Below are 20,550 nucleotides of genomic sequence, written 5' to 3' on the forward strand. Positions count from 1 at the left end.
AAAAATGCTACTCAGACAAATTCCTTTTGTGCCTCGCTGCTGAATGCGCGCACGAAACGAGAACAAATAAATCATCACTTTGCACGATTTTCGGCCGGCACGCAATTGCGCCCGGGCGGCGGCGGGGTGTAGGTATACATCCCTTCGATGGCATTCATGCCCGCCCGCCATTTGTTCTGTTATCAATCATCGCTCGTTTTCGTTTCGTTTCGCAACAAAAGGCGACGAAAGGTGGAGAGAATCGACTCCGGAGCGTGCGTGACACCCGCGCACAAACAACGTCATTTAATATTAATTAAAATACTGCGAGATGATTATTTTAATGGATAGACATATAATAAATGTATTCCTCGTAAAAAATGCATCATACGTTTCTCTTTTTGCATTTAAATACGATACTTTGCGCCGCCGCCTTGCATAATGCAGCCGAGTGTGTTCTTCATTTCAGTCACAGAAAAGGTGCTCGAGAAGCGGCGGCGGCGGCAGCGGATACACGTCGTCACTTCACCTCGTTATCTGTTTTTCTCGAATGACTGCACGTTCCCAGGCGGTGAACGCACCGACGTGCAAATTGAAACCGACCCTTAAAATCATCCCCTAGATAATTTACTTTTCCTACACGTGGATATCTTCAAAATACAAAATTTCGCGAAAATATTTCGACGCTGATTTAATAATGTTTATAAATTAATTATTTCCGGCCGGGCGGAGATGTTTTGCACACAGCGGCAATCAAATTGAATTTCACCCTTCAAGAATGAGAGCGCTCGCAAATGAAATAACCAAAGACAAACTGCATCAACCCCGGAATGAAATTTAATATCAGCATGCATGAGTTCACCACGGCTTTCACACAGCGCGCCGGCTGCACATTGCAATTACGAGTTAATTAACGCGTCGTAAATAAAAGAGTTGCCACTGGGAGCTGCGATGTCTTCTTCGGCTGTGGCGGTGAAAAAAATATGACGAGCGCTATCTGTCTCGGCGGGTGATGATTCGCGTCTATGCCGGACACAAAAATAAATCTCTTTAATTAGCCGGGGTGCGCATGGTACGCGGCGGGCATTATTCCCAATCCCCTTGTTAAGCCGCGCCGGCGAGCACCGCGCGCAACAGTTGTGGCGGCGGCGGCGGCGGCAAACGCACGCGAGCCCCCGAAAGCCTGCTGCCCTGCTGCCCCGCCGCCCTAGTCACCCAGAGCGAAGGCGACGCACGCGGGTCTAGAAGTTGCAACAAGTTGCCCACTTAACCACCGCCGCCTCCGCACATTCCGCTGCGTTGAGGCGCGTGAGATGCGGAAAGCGCTTAATATTTCGAGTTTCGCTACCTCGCTACCCACTTCTGCAAGTGGTTTAAGCCTTGTAATCTTGATTTATGCGAAACATCTAGTTTTGTTTACACTTTTGAGGGTGGCAACCCTTTCACACCCTTGGGAACCACTCGGAAAGAAACACTTTATGACGAAAGTTCGAATACAATGGAATCAATATTAATTAAATTTCGATCGTGCATTATCTCTTCATCCCTTATCTCCACAATAGCTACTTACCCTTGATGTGTGTGTGGGTCCAGGGCGTTCCAATCGCGGTACGTGACAATTTCTCGGCGATGAATCAAATGTTTATCATCCGCACAATTTTTTCGTTTGTGTTTTTTAACGCGTTTTCCAAACGTTTATCTGAAATAATTTCAAGAGAATATAAAATATTAATTATTAGTGTGATGTAAAAAATTGTGCAGGGAATAATTGATTGCGATCGTGTAGTTTTATTTGCGCTGCAATCGGGGACGGCGTTCGCGCAAAGAGTTCAACGTCCTCTTTAAATAAAGTGTCTCGCCAGGCAGCCAGCCAGCGACGCAGCCGACCAGGCGGCGGCGAGAGTCGACTCGACAGCTACGCGATGCACTCGGATGCACTTTCAACTATGGACGCAGCCGCCCCACGAGCCTGGCGTGCCCAAATTTACAAAATTCGCTCAATTATTTCACGCCCTGATTTCATCCGACTTGTTTTCCCATAAATAAACACACTACGAGTACGAAATAAAACAAATTTGATCATGCATGTTGGATAATATTTACACCTTAATTAATTAATTAATTGATTAGGTAATTGAATGATTTGTTACACGTGCTGGATATGAATAGAAATGTCGTGCAAATATTCGGTGAGTTTACCTAGTTTCGAGCGGGGTGCATTGCGTGCAAACGAGAGTGCGTTGCGGGGGACGCGAGCGCGAGAGCGGCGGCGGTGGGTTCGTTGACACGGCGCGTTGCGCGACGAGACTGCCGGTTCTGGCGGCGGCTGCCACCGCCAAGAGCGTAGACGGCGAGTGGACTGGCATGCGCTTCTTGTCGCTCTCCTGCCTCGGCGGGCGCGCCGGGTTCGCGGACTGGATGTGCACTAGCGCGAGGCACGCTCGCACGCCGCCGCCGCCCGGCAGCTGGGGCGCGCATGACCGCGGCCCGCGAGAGGTGAAGCGCACACCGGCGCCGCCGTCCTAAGAGGTGCACACGAGTAACACACATACGGGGGCGGCGGAGGAGGGTCGGTAACTTTGTTCAGTAGGTTAACACCCCGGACGCAACCGGATGCGGAGCGAAGCAGGTGCAGCCTGCCGCCTCCCGCGACCATCTACAACTTACAGCATGTCTCTGCGTGCAAACCGAACTGAATAATAATAAATCGTTCAGTCGGCGGGTGCTATTATTGATGCCGAACGTATAAATATGAGATTTTTGTGTGGTGTGGAATTTATAGCGGGCGACCCTCGTCTCCCCAGCCTGCCCTATATCGTGGTTGTGCGAATGCGTAAATTCCGAAATATGTTGCGAGTGAAAATACATCAAGCGTGGCAAATTTGTTATCGCCGCCGGACGCCGCCCGAAAACTATGCGCCAGCACAAACGCGATAAATCATGGTCAATATGAAAAATCCACGGCGGCGGCGGCGGCGGCGGCATAAAAGTCGTCGCCTGAACACCTCCCCGCGTGTTTAATGCCGCCCCCAGTAATGCAAATTGTTTGCATGCTGACGCTGAAATTTCTCTCATATTTGCAATTGTTTAAAAAAAAAAATACACTTAGAATCAAATTCCAAGCGAAACAAAATGGAATACCTTCAAATTATTATCACAAATCCAAATGGTACGTCCACAGACAAAATTTGACAATTTTTGGGTATTACACGTCTAGGGCTTAGGTGTTCAGGTAGAAACATTTGCGAATTCTGGTTAATATGAAGATTAACGACCACCTCATTGGTAGGTATTATCTTCATTGCAGGTATTACTACCCGTGGATCATAAAACAATATAATCTAATCCGGGCGGCCTACAAAACTACCTCGGAATAAAAGAATATTCCAATAATAATAGTTGATATTACTGGAAGTTTTCGTGCCAGACATTTTTATTATTATTTAAATTAGATTCCTAATAGACCCAGGTGTTCAATTTTACAGAGCAGCTTAAATGTCGTTTCAATATTTGCGCGTCCCGCCGATTCGGGCAATTACCGCACACAATCTGTGTTTACAGAGAAACGCTGAAAAATAAAGCTGAAAACAATGTTTCTTGATGATTTTGTTGTTGTTATTGGTTCTATTGATGAGAAATTGAGTGGGTACCATGTCTAGGACAATGTCAATTTGATTTTAATTATGATGTTTTCGAAACAGTGTTATTTGGGACCTACTGTGCGTTGTTTTGCAAAAAACAACTAAATGTTTTCAATTTATTGTTTATTTTGTTGTTATTATTTGTTCTATTGATGAGAAATAGAGTGGGTACCATGTTGGACAATGTCAATTCATTTTTAATTATGATAATTTCAAGACATTGTTATTTAGGAACTGCCGAGCGCAGTTTTAGAAAATTCCGCTGAACTATTGCCAATTTCTTATTTATTTTGTTCTTATTACTAGTTCTATTGATGAGAAATGGGGTGGGTACCATGTTGGACAATGTCATTCAATTTTTAATGGTGATATTTTCATGATATTGTTATATGGGAACTGCCAAGCGACGTTTTACAAAAAAAACGAACTATTGTCAATTTCTTACTAATTTTGTTCTTATTACTGGTTCTATTGATGAGAAATTGAGTGGGTACCATGTCTAGGACAATGTCAATTTGATTTTAATTATAATGTTTTCGAGATATTGTTATTTGGGGCCTATCAAGCGTTGTTTTGCAAAAAACAACTAAATGTTTTCAAGTTATTGTTTATTTTGTTGTTATTGTTAGTTCTATTGATGAGAAATGGGGTGGGTACCATGTTGGATAATGTCCCTTTGTTTTAATTGGAATATTTTCGAAATATTGTTATTTGGGAACTAACGAGCGGCGTTTTACAAAAAACAGCCGAACTATTGTCAATTTCTTACTTATTTTGTTGTTATTATTAGTTCTATTGATGAGAAATAGGGTGGGTACCATGTTGGACAATATCAATTCGTTTTTAATTGCGATATTTTCGAGATAATGTTATTTGGTAACTGCTGGACGCGGTTTTGCTAAAAACGGCTAAACTATTGTCTATTTCTTACTTATTTTGTTGTTATTATTATTTTATTGATGAGAAATGGGTAGGGTACCATGTTGGACAATGTCCTTCTGTTTTTATTTACAATATATTCTAAACATTGTTATTTGGGAACCGCCGAGCGTTGTTTTACAAAAAAACAACTAAACTGCTCTCAATTTCTTACTTATTTTGTTGTTATTATTAGTTTTATTGATGAGAAATGGGGTGGGTACTATGTTGGACAATGTCAAATTGATTTTAATTAAGAGATTTTCGCGGTATTGTTATTTGGGTACTGCCGAGCGCCGTCTTACAAAAAACAGCTGAACTGTATTCGTATTTAATTACATTCCTTCATATTGATGGTAGGCAGCTGTGATATGCTGATTCAGTAAAACACTGAAACTTGGTCTTGTTTACCAAATTATGCAAACTTGCGCATTTTAGTTAACCTTGGTATTACCAATGGACCTATACAATCTCTTTACAGAGATGGTATTCACCTTTTTTAGAGGTTTTGTATGTAATTTGAAAAATCCACACTTATCAAACTGGAATTTTCACAAAATCATCAAATAAATATCATTTGATCAGTGTTACCATCTATCAAATTCGTGTATCCAACAGTATTTCTTCTGGTATGTACAAATTCAATTCCAATAGTTTAGAAAAATCATACCTGACGACGCATCATTTACCTCTAGGTAGGTCTTAAACAATATAGTAACAAAATAACATACCATCTTGCAAACCGAAACGTCATTACGCTCACTAATCCGCACTTTTGTTGGTGCCATCGTTAATCCAAAGACGACGAAACGACGAATCGTTAAACCGATCATAAAAACAATTCGGGCTGGGAAATTCGGCGAAATTTATTACACCCCATATGACGTCCAATTGCACAGCCATTTTCAGCGGAGTGGAGATGGTACCCGAGCAGGTAAACGGATTATAATCCATGCAATGTGCAATAACAATTACGGGGGTCGTATTGGATGGGGGTGTATAAAACCCCGATTTGCATACTCACCAAAATCAGTCAGCAGTGACCATCGGCGCAAGCAACAACACTGTCCACTTCGCATTCCACATTCAAGATGTCCGTCTTCGACAGCGCCTTCGATGAGACCGTCACCTCCTGGGTGCTGGTGTACTTCACCGACAGCGATCCCGGTAAGGAGTTCGAGATTATTCCGAGGACACGCATCAGTGTTCAAGATAATGTGGAACTTCGTCCTCGATTGAGGGTGAAGGTATTCTACGGGAAAGCCAAACTCGAAGCGTACGTTGTCAGGGAATCAGGTATGTCAATAATTTCATGAAATTTTTAAAGAAATGTGTTTTAATTGTTTTGTGATTTGTCTATGTTTAGGTGATTATTATTACCTCAAGGAGAACTTCAAGTCCCTGGCAAGTCAGTATACCCAAGACATGGTCCTCAACAGCATCTTTGTCTACGACGCCGAATTCCAACAGAAATGGGAATGCTCCCTGGCTGAAATTGAAGAAGTGCAGGTCCCGGCTGCGAATGGCACAATGGTCCTTGATCCCGCCGTTATTCTGGAGCAGTACAACACCCTGAAGGTCAGATTTGATGATCTTTACCGCGTTCAGAACGAGATGCGCTCCACCATTGTGGTTTTGGTTGAACGCGTGCAGGCTCTCACAGAGAAATGCGAGAGAAATGAAAAAAACAAAGAGACAAAAGATGATACAAAAGATAAAACTGAAACAAAAGACAAAGCTGACACAAAAGATAAAACTGACGATAAAAAAGATGACAAAAAGACTGAGAAAACCCCCAAACCAAAAGAAAAAGAAGTTGAAGAAGTCGAGGAAGAAGAAGATGATGATGACATGGTAAGTTTTCACTTTTTTATACTTTTATACATTTTTTGAAATTCAATCCAAGCAAAAATATTTATTCTCAATATTATGTTCCATTACCAGGTTTATATCGGAGAGAACAGGACCCCAATCCCCAAGGATGTGTACCAGACGATCAACTGGAACAGCTGCTCGGCCGCCACACGTAAATTGCTCATGGCGGTGTTCAGCAAGGACATCCTAGCAACGCACAGCCTCACCGGTAAGCCGAGCCCGGCGTTCCTCAACGCCAATAAGGAAACCAAGAAGAAGTTGGACGCCACCAAGACTTCTGATATTATTGATATCGTCACTCGTCGCTGCCGTGTGCCTGCTACGGCTGTGCGCAATGCCATCACCACCAAATGCGCCGACGAGAACAAGATGTGCAAGAAGCGCAAGCTGAGACACTCTCAGTAAATTGGCTGACACCTGGACTGATACCCTGGACCACTGACAACGATTTTTATATTCCGCTTTAGCATAAGATAGATGTAAGATTTTTTATAGTTTTTATAAGTTTTTAGTTTAGTTTTAGACTTAGAAAAAAAAAATGCTTTATAAAAAAACCAAAAAAATGCTTTAAAAATATCAAAACCAAAAAAATCTTTAGTTTTAGTTTAGAATTAATGATTAGTAATAATTAGATTAAGTTTGCATGATAAAAAAATTTAAAAAACCAATAAAATGAAGAGTTGTAGGCCAAAACATCTCAGTATTTATTCCACCTGAAAAATTTCCTTTCTAATCACCAAAAAATCACGAAAATTTCTCCATCATTCGCTTGTTTTCTAATCAGTGAGCAGCTCCTTGATCAACCTGACGTTGTACCATTGATTAAACGCCAGCCCAGCGATTTTGATGGTAAGCTGCACACGCAGGACCAACGCAATGACATAGAACATCCATACCACCCACATACCGCGCACCACCTTCATATAAACCAAGAGATGGAACATATTTTGCACATCTGTGTACTGCACAGTATAACACTGGTAAAAGGAGGCAAAGATCCATGGGAGCACCCATGGCCAAGAGTTCTAATCAAAAAATAAATTAATAAATCACTTTTACGAAAATTCAACGTTTTTAGGGAGTTTGTACCTCTGTTATACCCTTCATAAACAAAAGCGTGATTATCACCATGATCAGAATAGACACCATGGGAAACTTGACGGTCAAACCTTCAACGCAACAATCAAAATATTCCAAACGTCAGTAAATTCAAGTAATGTACAAAATCCACGCGTGAAATCCGAAAATTAAAAACAGGTAATACTCCAGAAAAAAAGGTATTCCCGCCTCACCTGTAAGCTCCTCATTGAGAGAGATACTAAGGCAGGCGATGATTGACGCTACCATCCACACCAGCTTCATCTTGTGACTCATACTGAGTTTCGGCGGGATGAGATAATGGATGTCCTCCTCATCGCCCTGCTGATTGATCAGCTCGCCGTTCATGTTGATGAGCTTGATGGCGCGGGTACCACCTCTTACAGGACACAAGAAAACACCGCAGTTTGCAGCGGCACGAACGATCGGATCAATGACATATGAATAACAACAAACATTTGTTTCAGTGTCTGTATCAACGACAACGCGAGTCAAAGGCGAGTTGATACCCACCTCTCACAATGTCGTTCCGTAGTGCGATGCGATACAACTGGTACCATTGCCGATGCGAGCATGAGATAACATCATTTATTTCCGGTTTCTGCCGGTCGGGAATCCTTGCGTATTCAGAGGGATATGCTATTATCCTAGGCATAGTCGGCTCGGTAAGTTTTTATTAACTTTCTGCGTGAATTGATTTTTATCCGTGTGTTGATATCCAGGTAATGTGCGCGAATGATATTCGAAAGATCATCGACATGGGTTGTAACCTGCCGTGTCACTTACACCGCGTGCGGAAGTACCTCTGGTCCTCACTGACGAATCATCAGTACAGAGATATGAAACTCGCAGCCACGGCGTTCTCGTTTGAGTATTATTTAATGCTTGTCTTTGGTTCCATCATCGTAAGACATCAACATCAACATCAAAAACAAACAAAATAAGCACATAAACATAATAAAAACGTCTATATTTCAGGGTAGTGAAGTCTTTTTGGTCCCCTGGTTGATCTTCGACGCTTTTTATCTCATTTTTGAGTTCGCCACTACGATTCTCTCGATCATCTACGGCGATCATGTGATTTCCAAACCCAAACACTTTCTGATCTCAATGTTCATGATCTACAACTGGCTGGCGATCTTCTGCGCGTCTCTGAACATGAGTGGCTCATGCCATGATTAATAAATCGTACTCGTCATGTTGAATCATTTATATTTGTTCATTTTCATATATAATAATTAATCATATATTAATTAATATATACAGAGACAGACGGAAAATGTTATAATATGCTTTAATGGGTATTGTGCTGTGCATTATCAAAAAATAACGAGCCAATAGAAACCTATCTGCATCTCGAATATCTCAATCGTCATATAATCGATTTCGCTTCATTCTCTCCATGTTTGCTTAAAGTTTAAAGTCGTCCAAAAAGCGTTCAGCTAAAAATATACCCTCATCGACTTCCTATTTTTCACAATTATCTTCCAGTGGAAGGGCGCTGGCGCGCTCTCTCCATCATCATCATCATCATCATGTCCAACATTTAGTATTACAACGAATATATCACAACTCAAACAATTGAATCAGCGCGCGCCTCCTGTGTGAAATTGTTTCGACCAGTGACATTTTTTTTATTCGAACATAGGCGACTACATATTGTAAGAACGATTGCAATCGAAGCTAGTTACTAGTTCTACATATTGGGCATTTTTGGGTACACCTAGAAACGTGTTGCGCCGTCATGTATTTCTTGTTTTTCATTTGCAACTGTGTCTTTTAAATACCGAATAAATTACATAAATATAATTGTCTATATTGAGTACAGGCATAGACGCTATAGTAGATTATTCCATCATTATAATCGATAAGATTGAAGAGCAATTCTTTTTGTGTTGATAAAGACTTAGAATTAACAGTTTTTTCGGATGCACGCAATGCGTTCGATCCTCAATCATCATATTTTTGTGTGGTTGCGTTCTTCGCGCACTGGCAAAATACATATATTTGAAGCAAGTTTAGACAATTATTTACTAGTTGTTGTCCGTGCGGACGTACGCAATCATTTGTCATCTTAATTAAAAATGTTTAATAAATACGCAGCGAGACGGGGAACTAATCGAAGAACACAAGAGACATGGCGTTTACAAAGAGACATGAGGTGCAGATATTGCTTAGAACACGGTGTGAAACAAACAGTCAAGCAATAAAGCAACTTCTGAGACAGAGACAGAGAGGAATAAGCTACATTTTGCGCTGCTCAATAACTGCCTACCACTAACAATTCCGCTCAACGCGTCCCCAAACCGCCACTGTTTATCAATTGATTTACTTAGCATTTAAAACGTTTTATTTTATCAATTACTCCTAAATATATAAATAAGTATATTATATTCTTAACATTGTATAGTGTAATCTTCAAGTATGTATATCCCATGCATCATTATCTTGCCACGAAAAAAAAAAAATATCTGTCCCTCGATCGTACCCACGCCCCCGCGGCCCTTGTGCATCCGATTAGCAGTGTCCTGCGGCCGCACACTCGCAACCATTGAGTTAGACACCGTGCAACGTGTGTTCTGATATTTATAACAAGCAATAAATATATAAATATGTACATGATGTGGATAAAATTAATTAAAACGTGCGGCTGCGCGCCGCGCACAAATGTTGTGGAATATTGGACGAAGCATAAACGGATGTTAAAAGAACAGCATGTACATGCATACTGTAAGCCTATTTAAAAAAACAAAATATATTATACAATGGTTGATTTGATTTTGTTGATAAAAACGGCGGCGATAAATAACGCATGCGCGTCGAGGACCCGCGCCTGCTTGCGATCATCGTTTTTGTTTGTTTTTTTCTCGGGTTTTGTGTTGTCTGTATCTGTGTTGGTGTTGTTAAATATATAATCAGTAGTAATTATTGTTGTACGCAATACATTACAAATTGTCCCAAATTGCAAATCTTCGCCTGTCGCCTTGCTTCGAAATCGCATCATTTCAAGATTAGTAAAAATTAGAATTCTCTGTAAATGATTTATGTGTGGGGTTTTGTGTGTGTAAATGTGTTTGTTTCAATTTTTTTTTTGTTTCTTTCCTTAACGCTCCAGAATTTTGCTTAAAGGTGGCGGATTTAGCGGCACTCCCAGACTTTCACCGACTGATCCACGCTGCCGGAGATCACGTACGGATGAGATTTGTGGAAATCTGTGATTGGAAAAGAAGACACACACAAAGCGTAAGAAAAAACAGTGTTTTACGTTGGGTTTGCGGGTACATCTTACCAACGGATGTACAAAAGTGTTTGTGAGCTTCCAGGGTCTTCATGCACCTCTTGTGGGTGAGATCCCACACACGCAAGGTTTTATCGTCGCCAGCTGAGACCAGAAACTTGCCACCTGGATGGAATACAACGCCTCGCACCCAGTTATCGTGTCCGGTGAGCGTAATCAGACAAATTCCAGCGTTCACATCCCATATTCTAATATTTTTCATATAAAAATTAATTTATTTCATTATTTAAGCTATAAATATTAACCTGATATTCCTATCTCTGGATCCACTCGCCAGGAACGGCCCAAGATGTTCCCCCTTGCGATTATCCGCACCTGCACCCTCATTAATCGCCGAACTAGTCAAAGCCGGAGCCCAAGCGACGCATTCAACCACATGATCGTGACCACGCAACTCCTGCCTGCACTCCTTATTCGCCACCAGCCACACACGCACGGTGTGATCATTGGAGCAACTGGCAAGCATCGCGCCATCAGCGGACGCTCGCACCATCCTTACCCATTCACGATGTCCGTTGAATGTCTTCACGCAGTACCCATTCGCGACCTCCCACATCTTAATCGTGCGATCACGACTCGCCGAGACGACAAAGTCGCCAGCGGGCAGGAATGCCACGCTGGAGACGTTGTGCTCGTGCCCGAGCATCGTTTTCATACAATCGAACGTCTGAAAGTCCCACAGCTTGACGGACATGTCCGCGCTGCAGGAGGCAAGCACTTTACCGCCGGCATCGAAAGCGATGTCCTGGATTGAGTCGGTGTGACCCTTCAGCGTGCGTTCATATTCCCCTGCTTCGAAGTCCCATACCTTGATGGTGGCGTCCTCGCTGGCAGACACCATTAGGTTGAAGACCGGGTGAAAGATCACGCGTGTTACCGGCGCTCTGTGACCTGCACACGTATGTTAAACCTGTGTTAGTTTATTGCACATGTATAACATGTGCACAACATGCAAATTATTCCTAAGATTTATCCGAAACGAGTCAGAGTCAACACAAAACATGAATGAGGTGACGTTTTGACTCAATTTCGTTGATTTTATAGAAAGGGAACCACACTGCTAACACACTAAAGGACATGTTAAGCAGCTCAAGCCCTTTCATTGGTAAATTTTCAAGGAATTTTCGTTAATTTGAAGGATTGATACTTTTTTTTTCATAAATGATCATCGCATGCATAAAATTTTCATCTTTTTCATAGTCATGCATTAATTTTCCATGAAAAAATGACTTTTTACTTAATTTAATTGAATATTAATCGTACCAAAGAGGTAAATAGTTGTTTTTAGGTAGAAATATGTTTTTTAAAGGATTGGTAAATAGGATTTGGGATTTAGGAAAGAATGAACACGAAACAAGTAAAAATTTGTATTCTTTTCAGTTGTCTTTACCAGCGAGGCTGTGTTTTTCCGGCGGACGTGGAATCCACTCGCTGGGGTTGCGCTTGCCGCGCGTGGGCGCGCCATCGATGAACTCCTTCTCAGCTTCGCTGAGCTTCGACTCCAGATCCATCACCTTCTTCTGCAGCCGCAGCACCGACGTCCACTTCTTCTCCAGGAGGCCGGCGAACTTGCGCTCGACGTCTCCGGGCATATCGGCCTCCTTCTTGAACGCCTCCAGCGCGTCCATGTAGCCATTGGTACTCAGGTAATCAGCGACCGCTTTGTTCCTGCAAGGCAAACACACCCATTACTCATTCGTCAAGGTCGCGCTGTCGAACTTTGAATACTACTTCAACCATTCACACACAACTCGAGGTGAATCACATTGGTTTCATTAAGTTGAAGATTATTTACGTTATTACATCACGCAATCAAGTGGTTTGCATGAACATCTCGCACACCGCGCACGTGTCGCAGCAAACATTGATGAATCATGCATGCAGGACAGGCAGTCATTAATGTCTCAATCGAAAGATGTCAAAGTAAACCTCGTTTTTTGTGTTGTGTGTGTGCGCTATGAATGAAAGAGTGATGAATTAATGAAGACTTACAGCTCTTCTCGCTGTCGTTGTGATAGCACCATTTTCATGATCAGGTTCCAGGGCACCTGCTGCCAAAGTAGAAAATTCTTTGACACCACCAGCCAATAACGTATGTAAAAACCAACAGCCGCAGCGAATTAAAATCGCATCACCTGCAACAATACACAGCGTAATCAGGCGGCGCGCGGGCAACTATCAATCGAATCAATAAATCACACGCAAATCAGCGCCGCTGGGTTTGTTTTGCGCAATTGTTGGGCCACTCGCGTATTCACACCCGTCGCAGCCGGAATTTGCTGGCGGTGGTGGCGGGCCGGGTTGGCTGCGAGTGTCATGCACGTCGCCAGCGGGCCCGTAGAAGCAGGAGGGTGAAATAATCAATATGAGAGCGCGGCGCGCGGGCGGCCATTTTGCGTTTCGCCTACGTGCGCCCAACGTCAGTTGGAGCGTATACAACGCTCGCCAGCTCGCTGCCGCCCATCTAGAAGGCATTCGTACTTACACGGTGAGCTAAAGGGACGCGCTAGGCACGTTGGTTGATATCCACACGGCCGATGGCGGGTTAAAAACGCACGTTCGAAGACGACGCGTACGTACTTCGCGAACGCAGAACGGAGCGGATTCGCGAAAACTGACTGCGGCACTGACACACTGAACAGCGATGAAAACAAATGTAGACGACGTTGTCACAGAGACCTGTAACCATGCGCAACCAGTCATGCTCTGTGCTCGCAACAATACGGTTAAGAATCTATTAATAAACAGCAAATACATATCAAACACGTAAGAAAACACCACATTTAATTATATTTAATCTTATAAACATTAAACTACATTAAATAAGATTATTTTTGGTAGTTTAAAGCATTTAGTGAACTTGTGAAGGTTTCGTATTTATCCGCTAGGGGGTCAGCTGTTTAAGTTTTTGACTGTTTGACTGCGTTTAAGAATTTATTAATAAACAATAAATACAAATTTAACACGTAAAAAAACTTAACTAGTTAATACAGTAAATGTTATAAACTTTAAACTAAATCAAATAAGTTTCTTTTTAGTTGATTATGTTTTTATATTTATCCGCTAGGGGCCCGCTTGTAACTAGTACGCTGATACGCCACCAGAGCGCACGTCGTGTATCATATCGGTTTTAAATTAAATTACACATAAAATCGTAGCCTTCGCGTCAGTATAAATGTTTTTAATCTCAATAGACAAACGCGAAACATAAGATACGTAGTAATTCGGTGATCAAGGCGCATGTGTCCATGTTTTCGACGGTGTTTGACTGCGTTTGACTTTCTCGCTCGCCGCCATACTTGCAAGGCTTGAGTGTAACCTCCGTACGACACAGTAGCAAACACAGTCGCGCGACGCGAACATTGAACACACGGTTGCCCGCGTCGCCGACGCCGCCGTCGCAATTAAATCCACACGCTGAGCTGCCGGCATGTGATTGTCGCCCGCGAGTGTCCGCATCGCGATGTCTGTGCATTACAAGTTCAAGAGTGCGCTCGAATACGACACGGTCACGTTCGATGGCCTGCACATTTCCGTCAAGGACCTGAAGATCGCCATCATACAGCAGAAACGCATCGGCAAGAACACCGACTTCGATTTACAGGTCACCAACGCGCAGACCAAGCAAAGTACGTAACTATCCACCGGTAATATTGCATGATATTGTCTAAATCTCGCTGTCCTTATGTAGTCTACGAAGATGAGCAGTCGCTGATACCAAAAAACACATCGTTGTTGATCGCGCGCGTGCCGCAGGCAGCGCAGACGAAGGCGAAGACCTGGGAAGGATACGGTCATGAGACGGTGCAATCATCGCGCCAGGATGACGGCGGGCCGATCGCCAAAGCGATGGACTTGGCGAGCCTCGACGCGTCTGAAAGCGATAAGATTCTCGCCATGATGAGCCAGAGTACACAAGACTACGATCCCAGCAAGTAAGCGAAACAATATTCTTGAAATCCACATCAAATTACTTCATTCAATGCTATTGTGAACAATTGGCTAACCATGCTTGTGTTCTTTTCTTTGCGTAACACGAACGAAGGTTTACCACCAAGTAAGTGTTGTACTCTACTGGAAATTTGCGATCTCGTTCACATTTCATACACAGTTGTAAAGCATGTCTTGATTGTATATTGTATATAAATGTTTGGATCATTCTGTGGTTAATGTGTTGTACTTCCAGTTACGTAAAAATACGTGGCTCTAACCAGGTTGGGCAAGTGCCGCACAACTATCGGTGTTATAAATGCCACCAGGCGGGTCATTGGATCAAAGATTGTCCATTGTCACAAAGTGGTGTAAGTAGTTGATATTTAGTTATTTTTTCGGGTATATTATGACTGTTTGCTGCGTTTGCAGGATACGATAGACATCAAGAAGTCAACGGGCATTCCACGTTCATTCATGGTGGAAGTAGAAGGACCGCAGGTGCAAGGAGCCATGATGACACCGTACGGATCGTTTGCTGTTCCTGCTTTGGATCATCAAACCTACACGCAGAAAAACCAGCCGGCGCCGGCGCCACTGCCCGTGCAGAAAACCGACATACCCGAAGATCTCGTCTGTTCGATCTGCAGCGACCTGCTCACCGACGCGGTTATGATTCCCTGTTGCGGTAACAGTTTCTGCGACGAATGTATTCGAAGCAGTTTGCTGGAGAGCGAGGAGCACGAGTGTCCCGACTGTCACGATCGCGATATCTCGCCGGGCACGTTGATCCCGAATCGGTTCTTGCGGAATAGTGTAACTAATTTTAAAAGCACAACCGGGTATGTTAAGCGGCAAATATATAAACCGGCGGTTATCGGGCAAAATTCTAATAGGAACGTGCGGGAGACCGGCAAGAACGGCAAGGTTAAAGATGAGCCGGTCGAGAAGGTGAGCGAGTCCGTTGAGGTTAATTCGCAGCTAGCGGCCACAGCCAACGACGATACTGCCGATTCCACCGAGAAGACAATCATCAGTGAAGCGGACTCGACCGAAACGCCGAAAACGCCGCTTTCGGACGGTACGAAAGAACCGCCGCCGACAAAGACAGTAACCGTTAATCACGCGTTATCCGAACTGCCTCCAGGTGTATCTCCAACCCCGGAAAAGTCCCCCGATGTAAGTCCTAACCTTAATTCCAAACCAATTGCAGAGAAAAGTTTACCATCTCCTCGAGATACTTCAAGACCTGCGCCGGTCGAAACAGAGGAGCGTTCTGGTACACCCACAGTGGACGAACCAGGCGCCCCACCTGCTGCAGCACCGCCGCCTTTCGTGAATATGATAAACGGTGGTGATAACTTTTCACCGTATTCAGTCCCACCTCCTATTGATCTTCCACAGCATCCCATTCCTGCGATGCACTCGGCGAGTTTACCATTGCAGGGGTACGACCAGCCGCCGCGCGTGAACATGCATTATAACCAGCCGCCGATGAGCCATTATCCGCCGCCGAACTATCGTATCCCGCCGCCGGGTCAACACAATTACATGTACAATCCGCCGCCGCGTAATAACATGTATGATATACCACATACCGCTCAGCACGGTATGCCACCACAGGAGAACTACTATCCCAACAATAATAGGGCACGTCCTCGGGAGTATCCTGTGCGGCCAATCAACGTGCGGACACCTCCGGGCATCATTGATGATCCATTGGAGGCGTTCAATCGTATGCTGGCCGAGAAGGACGAGCGCGAGAGACGTGCCAAAGCCAACCGGAAGGGTCGAAGCTACAGTCGGAGTTCTTCACGGAGTTTTAGTCGTTCTCCACTGCCTAGGAGAAGATCTTCTCGATCACCACGCAGGCGGAGCCGTAGTAATTCGTTCAGTATTAGCAGGTACCGGTTTTGTATTAATAATAATAATAATAATTAATAATAATAAAAATATATCATAATGATATCTCTCATATGACATAATGTGATGTCGTTGGGACTTGCAATTCAATTTATTGGAGCATTGCAGATCTCGCTCACGTTCTTACTCTTCTAATCATCGCACTTCTCCATACCGGGATTACTCGCCGCGGAGACGTGTCAACAGCAGGTATCGTACTTCACCGCAAACATCGCCGTCGAGGTAACGTGGAAAAACATTTGACATTTGTCATTTTTTTGATTTTGATTGCAATTTTTGCAGGTATCGCTACAGGGACGCACCTGATCGAGAGCGGGAAAGGGATAGGGAACGTGATCGTGAACGAAGGTACAATTCCAGGGAGCGTGAGAGGGCTGCAGATATACGACCAAGGGAACGCGAACGAGAACGTGGGCGTGAAAATGACTATGGGCCGCCGCGGATGGATATGGAGTCGAGGGATTATTCACAACGTCCGCAGTCGTTGTTGGGTGTTGGACCAGGGCCGGGATCTGGCCCTCCGGATGGGTATAACTATTATAATAATAATTATGATCGCGGGGAACAATCACGACCTGGTGGACCGAAGTGGCTGCAGGGAGCTGGTAGGCATGAGTATTATCTACCACACTCCCATCCGCCGGCACACCAGATCCACCACTCGGATCAGCAAATTTCACCGTACCATCAGCATCATTCTTCTGGTAATGCCCCGCCGCCCATGTCAAACAGGTACGAGATGTTTAGTTGTAATATTTGTTATTTATTCATCAATATGTATTTTGAAGGTACCCATCACATGATTACCCGCAGAACAATCAAAATCCTCCTCCTTTGATGTCGAATGTATTCCCTGCTGAAATTGGTCCTCCATCACTGCTCCAACAGCAGCCTTTCAATGATGTGCTGCCACCTGGCATTGACCAACCACTCCCACCTGGCGAAGATCTACCTCCGCGTTACGGTGGGCATGTCCGACCACCTGCAGACCATAGCGAGAACTCAAATGCGCCTGGAGATGGCCGAAGTGTTGACAGAGGTAGGGAACGTGAGCGCGATCGCGAACGACAAGATATTCACCCGCATGTCCCACGCGATAAAGAAAGGGATCGGGATAGAGATCGTGAAAGGGATCGGCGTGGACACAGTCGTGATCGAGAACAACGGGATCGTGGTAGGACAGGGGAACGGGAGCGCGATCGGGGTCGGGATAGGGAAAGTACCAATGACAAATCAAAAGAGCGACATAATAGTCGTTCACCCAGTAGACAAGCGAGTTCTTCTCAAAAGAGAAAGTCACGCAATGACAGTCCCAAGAATAGTGATGACAAGAAAAAAGACAAAGATAAGGATAAGGACAAGGGTAAAGAAAAAGAGCGCGCAACATCCGATGAAGAAAAGTCCAAGAAATACAAGGATAAGAAGAAGAAGCGTGAGAAGAAGGACAGCGATAAAAAGAAAAAGAAAGATAAAAAGGACAAAAAGGATCAACACAAGAAAGAGGAACGCGAGCAACGTAAAGAGGAGAAGGGTAAAGACCGTGATAAGCCTAAAGACGGTAGTGCAGTAGTCGAGCAGCAATTAACCAACTCAATGTCTGCACCTGAAACAACTGCAGTCCCTAGTTCTTCTGCCGAAGAACCCAAACTGTTGCCAATGATACAGAGTTCTCAAAAGGAAGAGAACTCTACCCTTTTACTCGACTGCTCCGACATTCCTCTGCAAGATCATCTCGACTTGTTGAGAGCGGACGATTCTTCAATTCCATATGAACCGGTACCCGCTGATGAAGTCCGGACGAGGACATCCATTTCTCCAGTTGAGATAAATCCCTGCAAGGTGACCACTCCGGAATTACTCACGAATCCACCGAAACCCGACGAGGATGTCTTGGAGTTGTACACCGGAGAACTCAAGTCTGAATTAGACAAGGAGATGTTGGCTCCTCTGCCCGAACCGTCCAAGTGGGAAGTGGATGATGACCACTCACAGAACAGCGCGACAGAGAACGAGGCTACATTCGACAAGTCAAAGGTCACTCAGGATGTGCTCAAACGCGCCGAGAACGCGATTTTCGCCAAGGCGATCAACGCCATCCGCCCGATCGAAATTAAAAAGATCAGCGGGGATCGGGCCAAGCTGTATTCGGGCGAAAAGGATAAAGAGGAGGTGTCTCCGTCCATGAAGGAAGAGAATAATCCTAAAGAGAAGCTGAAAGAACAAGACAGCGAGAAGGACCAGCCCAAACCACCACCAGCGCGACTTTCGGTAAAGGAACGCCTTGGACACAAAGTTGATGACTTGGAGAGGATTGTGCGTATTGGTCACAAAGAACCACACAGGTCACGTACCATAAGTCCCAATTCTAAGCGGGCTTTGGAAAATAAAGAGAGACGCATCACGGAGGTGGACACACGAGCTGGGCGTCGTGGGGGCGGTGGTGTGGACGATAGAAGTCGAGAAAGGGAACGCGACAGAGATCGCCGCGATCGCGGACGAGGCGATAGACGTGAAGGGCGAAGAAGCAGTCGGGATCGCGAGGCGGAGTATCGCAAGGACGACAAATTAAACATGGGTAACAAGGAGCGAATCCGTAATCGTCTGGGAGAACGCGAAGATATTCGGGACCGTGGACCAGGCCCATCTGTAAATCGATCAACCAGTGACAAACGGAAACGTAGCCGGTCAAACAGCGCCTCGTTTTCGAAAGACCGAAAAGAAGAACGGCATCGAAAAAAAGAGAAAAAGACAAAACGGGACAAAGACAAAGAGGGTACCCGAGAGGCAGATAAGGAGCGTGAACGAACCAGAGATCGAGAACGTGATCGACGGAAGCGTAAAGAAACCGAAATCGGTCCGCCAACAAAAGACAAACCCATGGAGGAAATGAAACATAACGAGAATAGAACAATGGTTATGAATGGTGAAATTGTAGGTCCTTCACATGCAGTGCTGCCGCCTGAAATCACCCGCAAAGATATCCTGAACGAACAAGACTTCGTACCCGACTACGATGCTGAATCCGAGCATGAGCAAGCGCCGCAGTCTCTGGAAGAATCGAAAAAGCCGGATTCGCCCGCAAAGAAAAAACGTACGGAGAGTTTATCAAATAGCTCATCGGATTCAAGCAGCGACGACGAGCGCAAACGCAAAAAGTATAAAAAGCACGCTAAGAAAAAGAAGCGTCACGATTCATCATCATCTACTTCCAGCGATAGCAGCTCCAGCGATGACGACAAGGAGAAAACCGCCAACAAGCGGCGCAAGCACAAGAAGAAGAAGAAGAAAAAGAAGAGCAAGCACAAGTCCTAAAAATGGCGGCCGGCCCTGCCAGATAGCAAAGTGATATGTGTATGAGCGAATGTATGAATGTACGATTGTGAGAATGATGCGGCAGCATGTGGAGACCGCCTCCGGTGATAGATGAACTATAGTTACGGCGACGCGGGTGACATCGTCCCCACAATGTGCTGTCCTTTGGCGTGTGGTGAGTGTTTGCTGTCATTGTACTTTATGTCTATTCGCCTGAACAGGTTTATTAATTGCCACAATTGTCGCGGTGGGTTTACGCGCCGCGAATGATTGCATTTTGTATCAGGCTGCAGTCATTCTTGCGACAAATAAAGCCGTTGCGATTCTGTGCGTATATGAATATATAATAATTTAAGGATTTATAGCTGCAAGGAATTTATATATATGACTTTTATTTACTGATTTGGTTTGCTCCGCTTTACAAACTTACAGCCAGGAAAATATATCTATATATGATGCGTGCGATTGTAATTGTAAGGGCGACTAAATAAATTCAAACTGATCAATTATATTCTGTTCCTCTGTATTTTATCCGAATTAAGATTTAATTGTTTCAAAGCATTTTGAACACATAAG

The 20,550-nt window shown here is 44.2% G+C and overlaps 6 protein-coding genes across 9 annotated transcripts in view; 3 read left to right on the top strand and 3 right to left on the bottom strand.

The window, feature by feature from the left end:
* Positions 1 to 2,388, bottom strand: part of LOC135803208 (uncharacterized) — a 29,693-nt gene extending 27,305 nt beyond the window's left edge. Inside the window, exons 1-2 of the mRNA XM_065316792.1 lie at positions 2,179 to 2,388; positions 1,550 to 1,678 (exon numbers count right to left, since the gene is read on the bottom strand). The gene's annotated coding sequence lies outside the window, so the exon portion shown is untranslated. The remainder of the gene's footprint in view (positions 1 to 1,549; positions 1,679 to 2,178) is intronic.
* LOC135803042 (uncharacterized) overlaps positions 1 to 8,716 on the top strand; it is a 27,245-nt gene extending 18,529 nt beyond the window's left edge. The window contains exons 1-4 of one of the 2 annotated variants that reach the window (XM_065316703.1): positions 7,616 to 7,670; positions 7,979 to 8,176; positions 8,234 to 8,416; positions 8,490 to 8,716. In XM_065316703.1, the coding sequence (XP_065172775.1) occupies positions 8,033 to 8,176; positions 8,234 to 8,416; positions 8,490 to 8,693 (531 nt within the window). In that variant the 5' untranslated portion in view covers positions 7,616 to 7,670; positions 7,979 to 8,032 and the 3' untranslated portion in view covers positions 8,694 to 8,716. Of the gene's footprint in view, positions 1 to 7,615; positions 7,671 to 7,978; positions 8,177 to 8,233; positions 8,417 to 8,489 lie in introns of those variants that run through there. The other variant, XM_065316762.1, reaches the window with a different exon arrangement.
* On the top strand, positions 4,993 to 6,853 carry LOC135802896 (early boundary activity protein 1-like). Of its 2 annotated transcripts, XM_065316608.1 has the most exons (5): positions 4,993 to 5,167; positions 5,238 to 5,472; positions 5,572 to 5,834; positions 5,905 to 6,392; positions 6,483 to 6,853. In XM_065316608.1, exons 3-5 carry the CDS (start codon positions 5,630 to 5,632, stop codon positions 6,816 to 6,818), a joined length of 1,029 nt encoding a protein of 342 aa, XP_065172680.1. In that variant the 5' UTR covers positions 4,993 to 5,167; positions 5,238 to 5,472; positions 5,572 to 5,629; the 3' UTR covers positions 6,819 to 6,853. The 2 variants fall into 2 exon arrangements, with proteins under 2 accessions (XP_065172680.1, XP_065172611.1); XM_065316539.1 differs by having other exon boundaries at positions 4,993 to 5,472.
* On the bottom strand, positions 7,106 to 7,967 carry LOC135803199 (uncharacterized). The gene is made up of 3 exons (XM_065316782.1): positions 7,706 to 7,967; positions 7,503 to 7,582; positions 7,106 to 7,438 (listed from the first exon to the last, which is right to left on the bottom strand). The coding sequence occupies exons 1-3, from the start codon at positions 7,857 to 7,859 to the stop codon at positions 7,190 to 7,192; spliced, it is 483 nt and encodes a 160-aa protein (XP_065172854.1). The 5' UTR covers positions 7,860 to 7,967; the 3' UTR covers positions 7,106 to 7,189.
* Positions 8,707 to 13,449, bottom strand: Lis-1 (LisH and WD40 domain-containing Lis-1). The gene is made up of 6 exons (XM_065316456.1): positions 13,295 to 13,449; positions 12,802 to 12,944; positions 12,200 to 12,477; positions 11,055 to 11,700; positions 10,801 to 10,997; positions 8,707 to 10,723 (listed from the first exon to the last, which is right to left on the bottom strand). Exons 2-6 carry the CDS (start codon positions 12,837 to 12,839, stop codon positions 10,650 to 10,652), a joined length of 1,233 nt encoding a protein of 410 aa, XP_065172528.1. The 5' UTR covers positions 12,840 to 12,944; positions 13,295 to 13,449; the 3' UTR covers positions 8,707 to 10,649.
* Positions 13,450 to 13,967: 518 nt separating this feature from the next.
* On the top strand, positions 13,968 to 20,483 carry snama (something that sticks like glue). Of its 2 annotated transcripts, XM_065306030.1 has the most exons (8): positions 13,968 to 14,438; positions 14,501 to 14,744; positions 14,996 to 15,110; positions 15,172 to 16,643; positions 16,771 to 16,884; positions 16,945 to 17,394; positions 17,451 to 19,817; positions 19,875 to 20,483. In XM_065306030.1, exons 1-8 carry the CDS (start codon positions 14,273 to 14,275, stop codon positions 19,972 to 19,974), a joined length of 5,028 nt encoding a protein of 1,675 aa, XP_065162102.1. In that variant the 5' UTR covers positions 13,968 to 14,272; the 3' UTR covers positions 19,975 to 20,483. The 2 variants fall into 2 exon arrangements, with proteins under 2 accessions (XP_065162102.1, XP_065162092.1); XM_065306020.1 differs by having other exon boundaries at positions 13,969 to 14,438; positions 17,451 to 20,483.
* Positions 20,484 to 20,550: the final 67 nt, after the last annotated feature.

Source organism: Atheta coriaria, unplaced genomic scaffold, assembly GCF_025399875.1.
Source record: "Atheta coriaria isolate IRGN ID8LTWV9N9 unplaced genomic scaffold, Caltech_Dcor_3.1 hic_scaffold_1_pilon, whole genome shotgun sequence".
Taxonomy (NCBI): domain Eukaryota; kingdom Metazoa; phylum Arthropoda; class Insecta; order Coleoptera; family Staphylinidae; genus Dalotia; species Dalotia coriaria.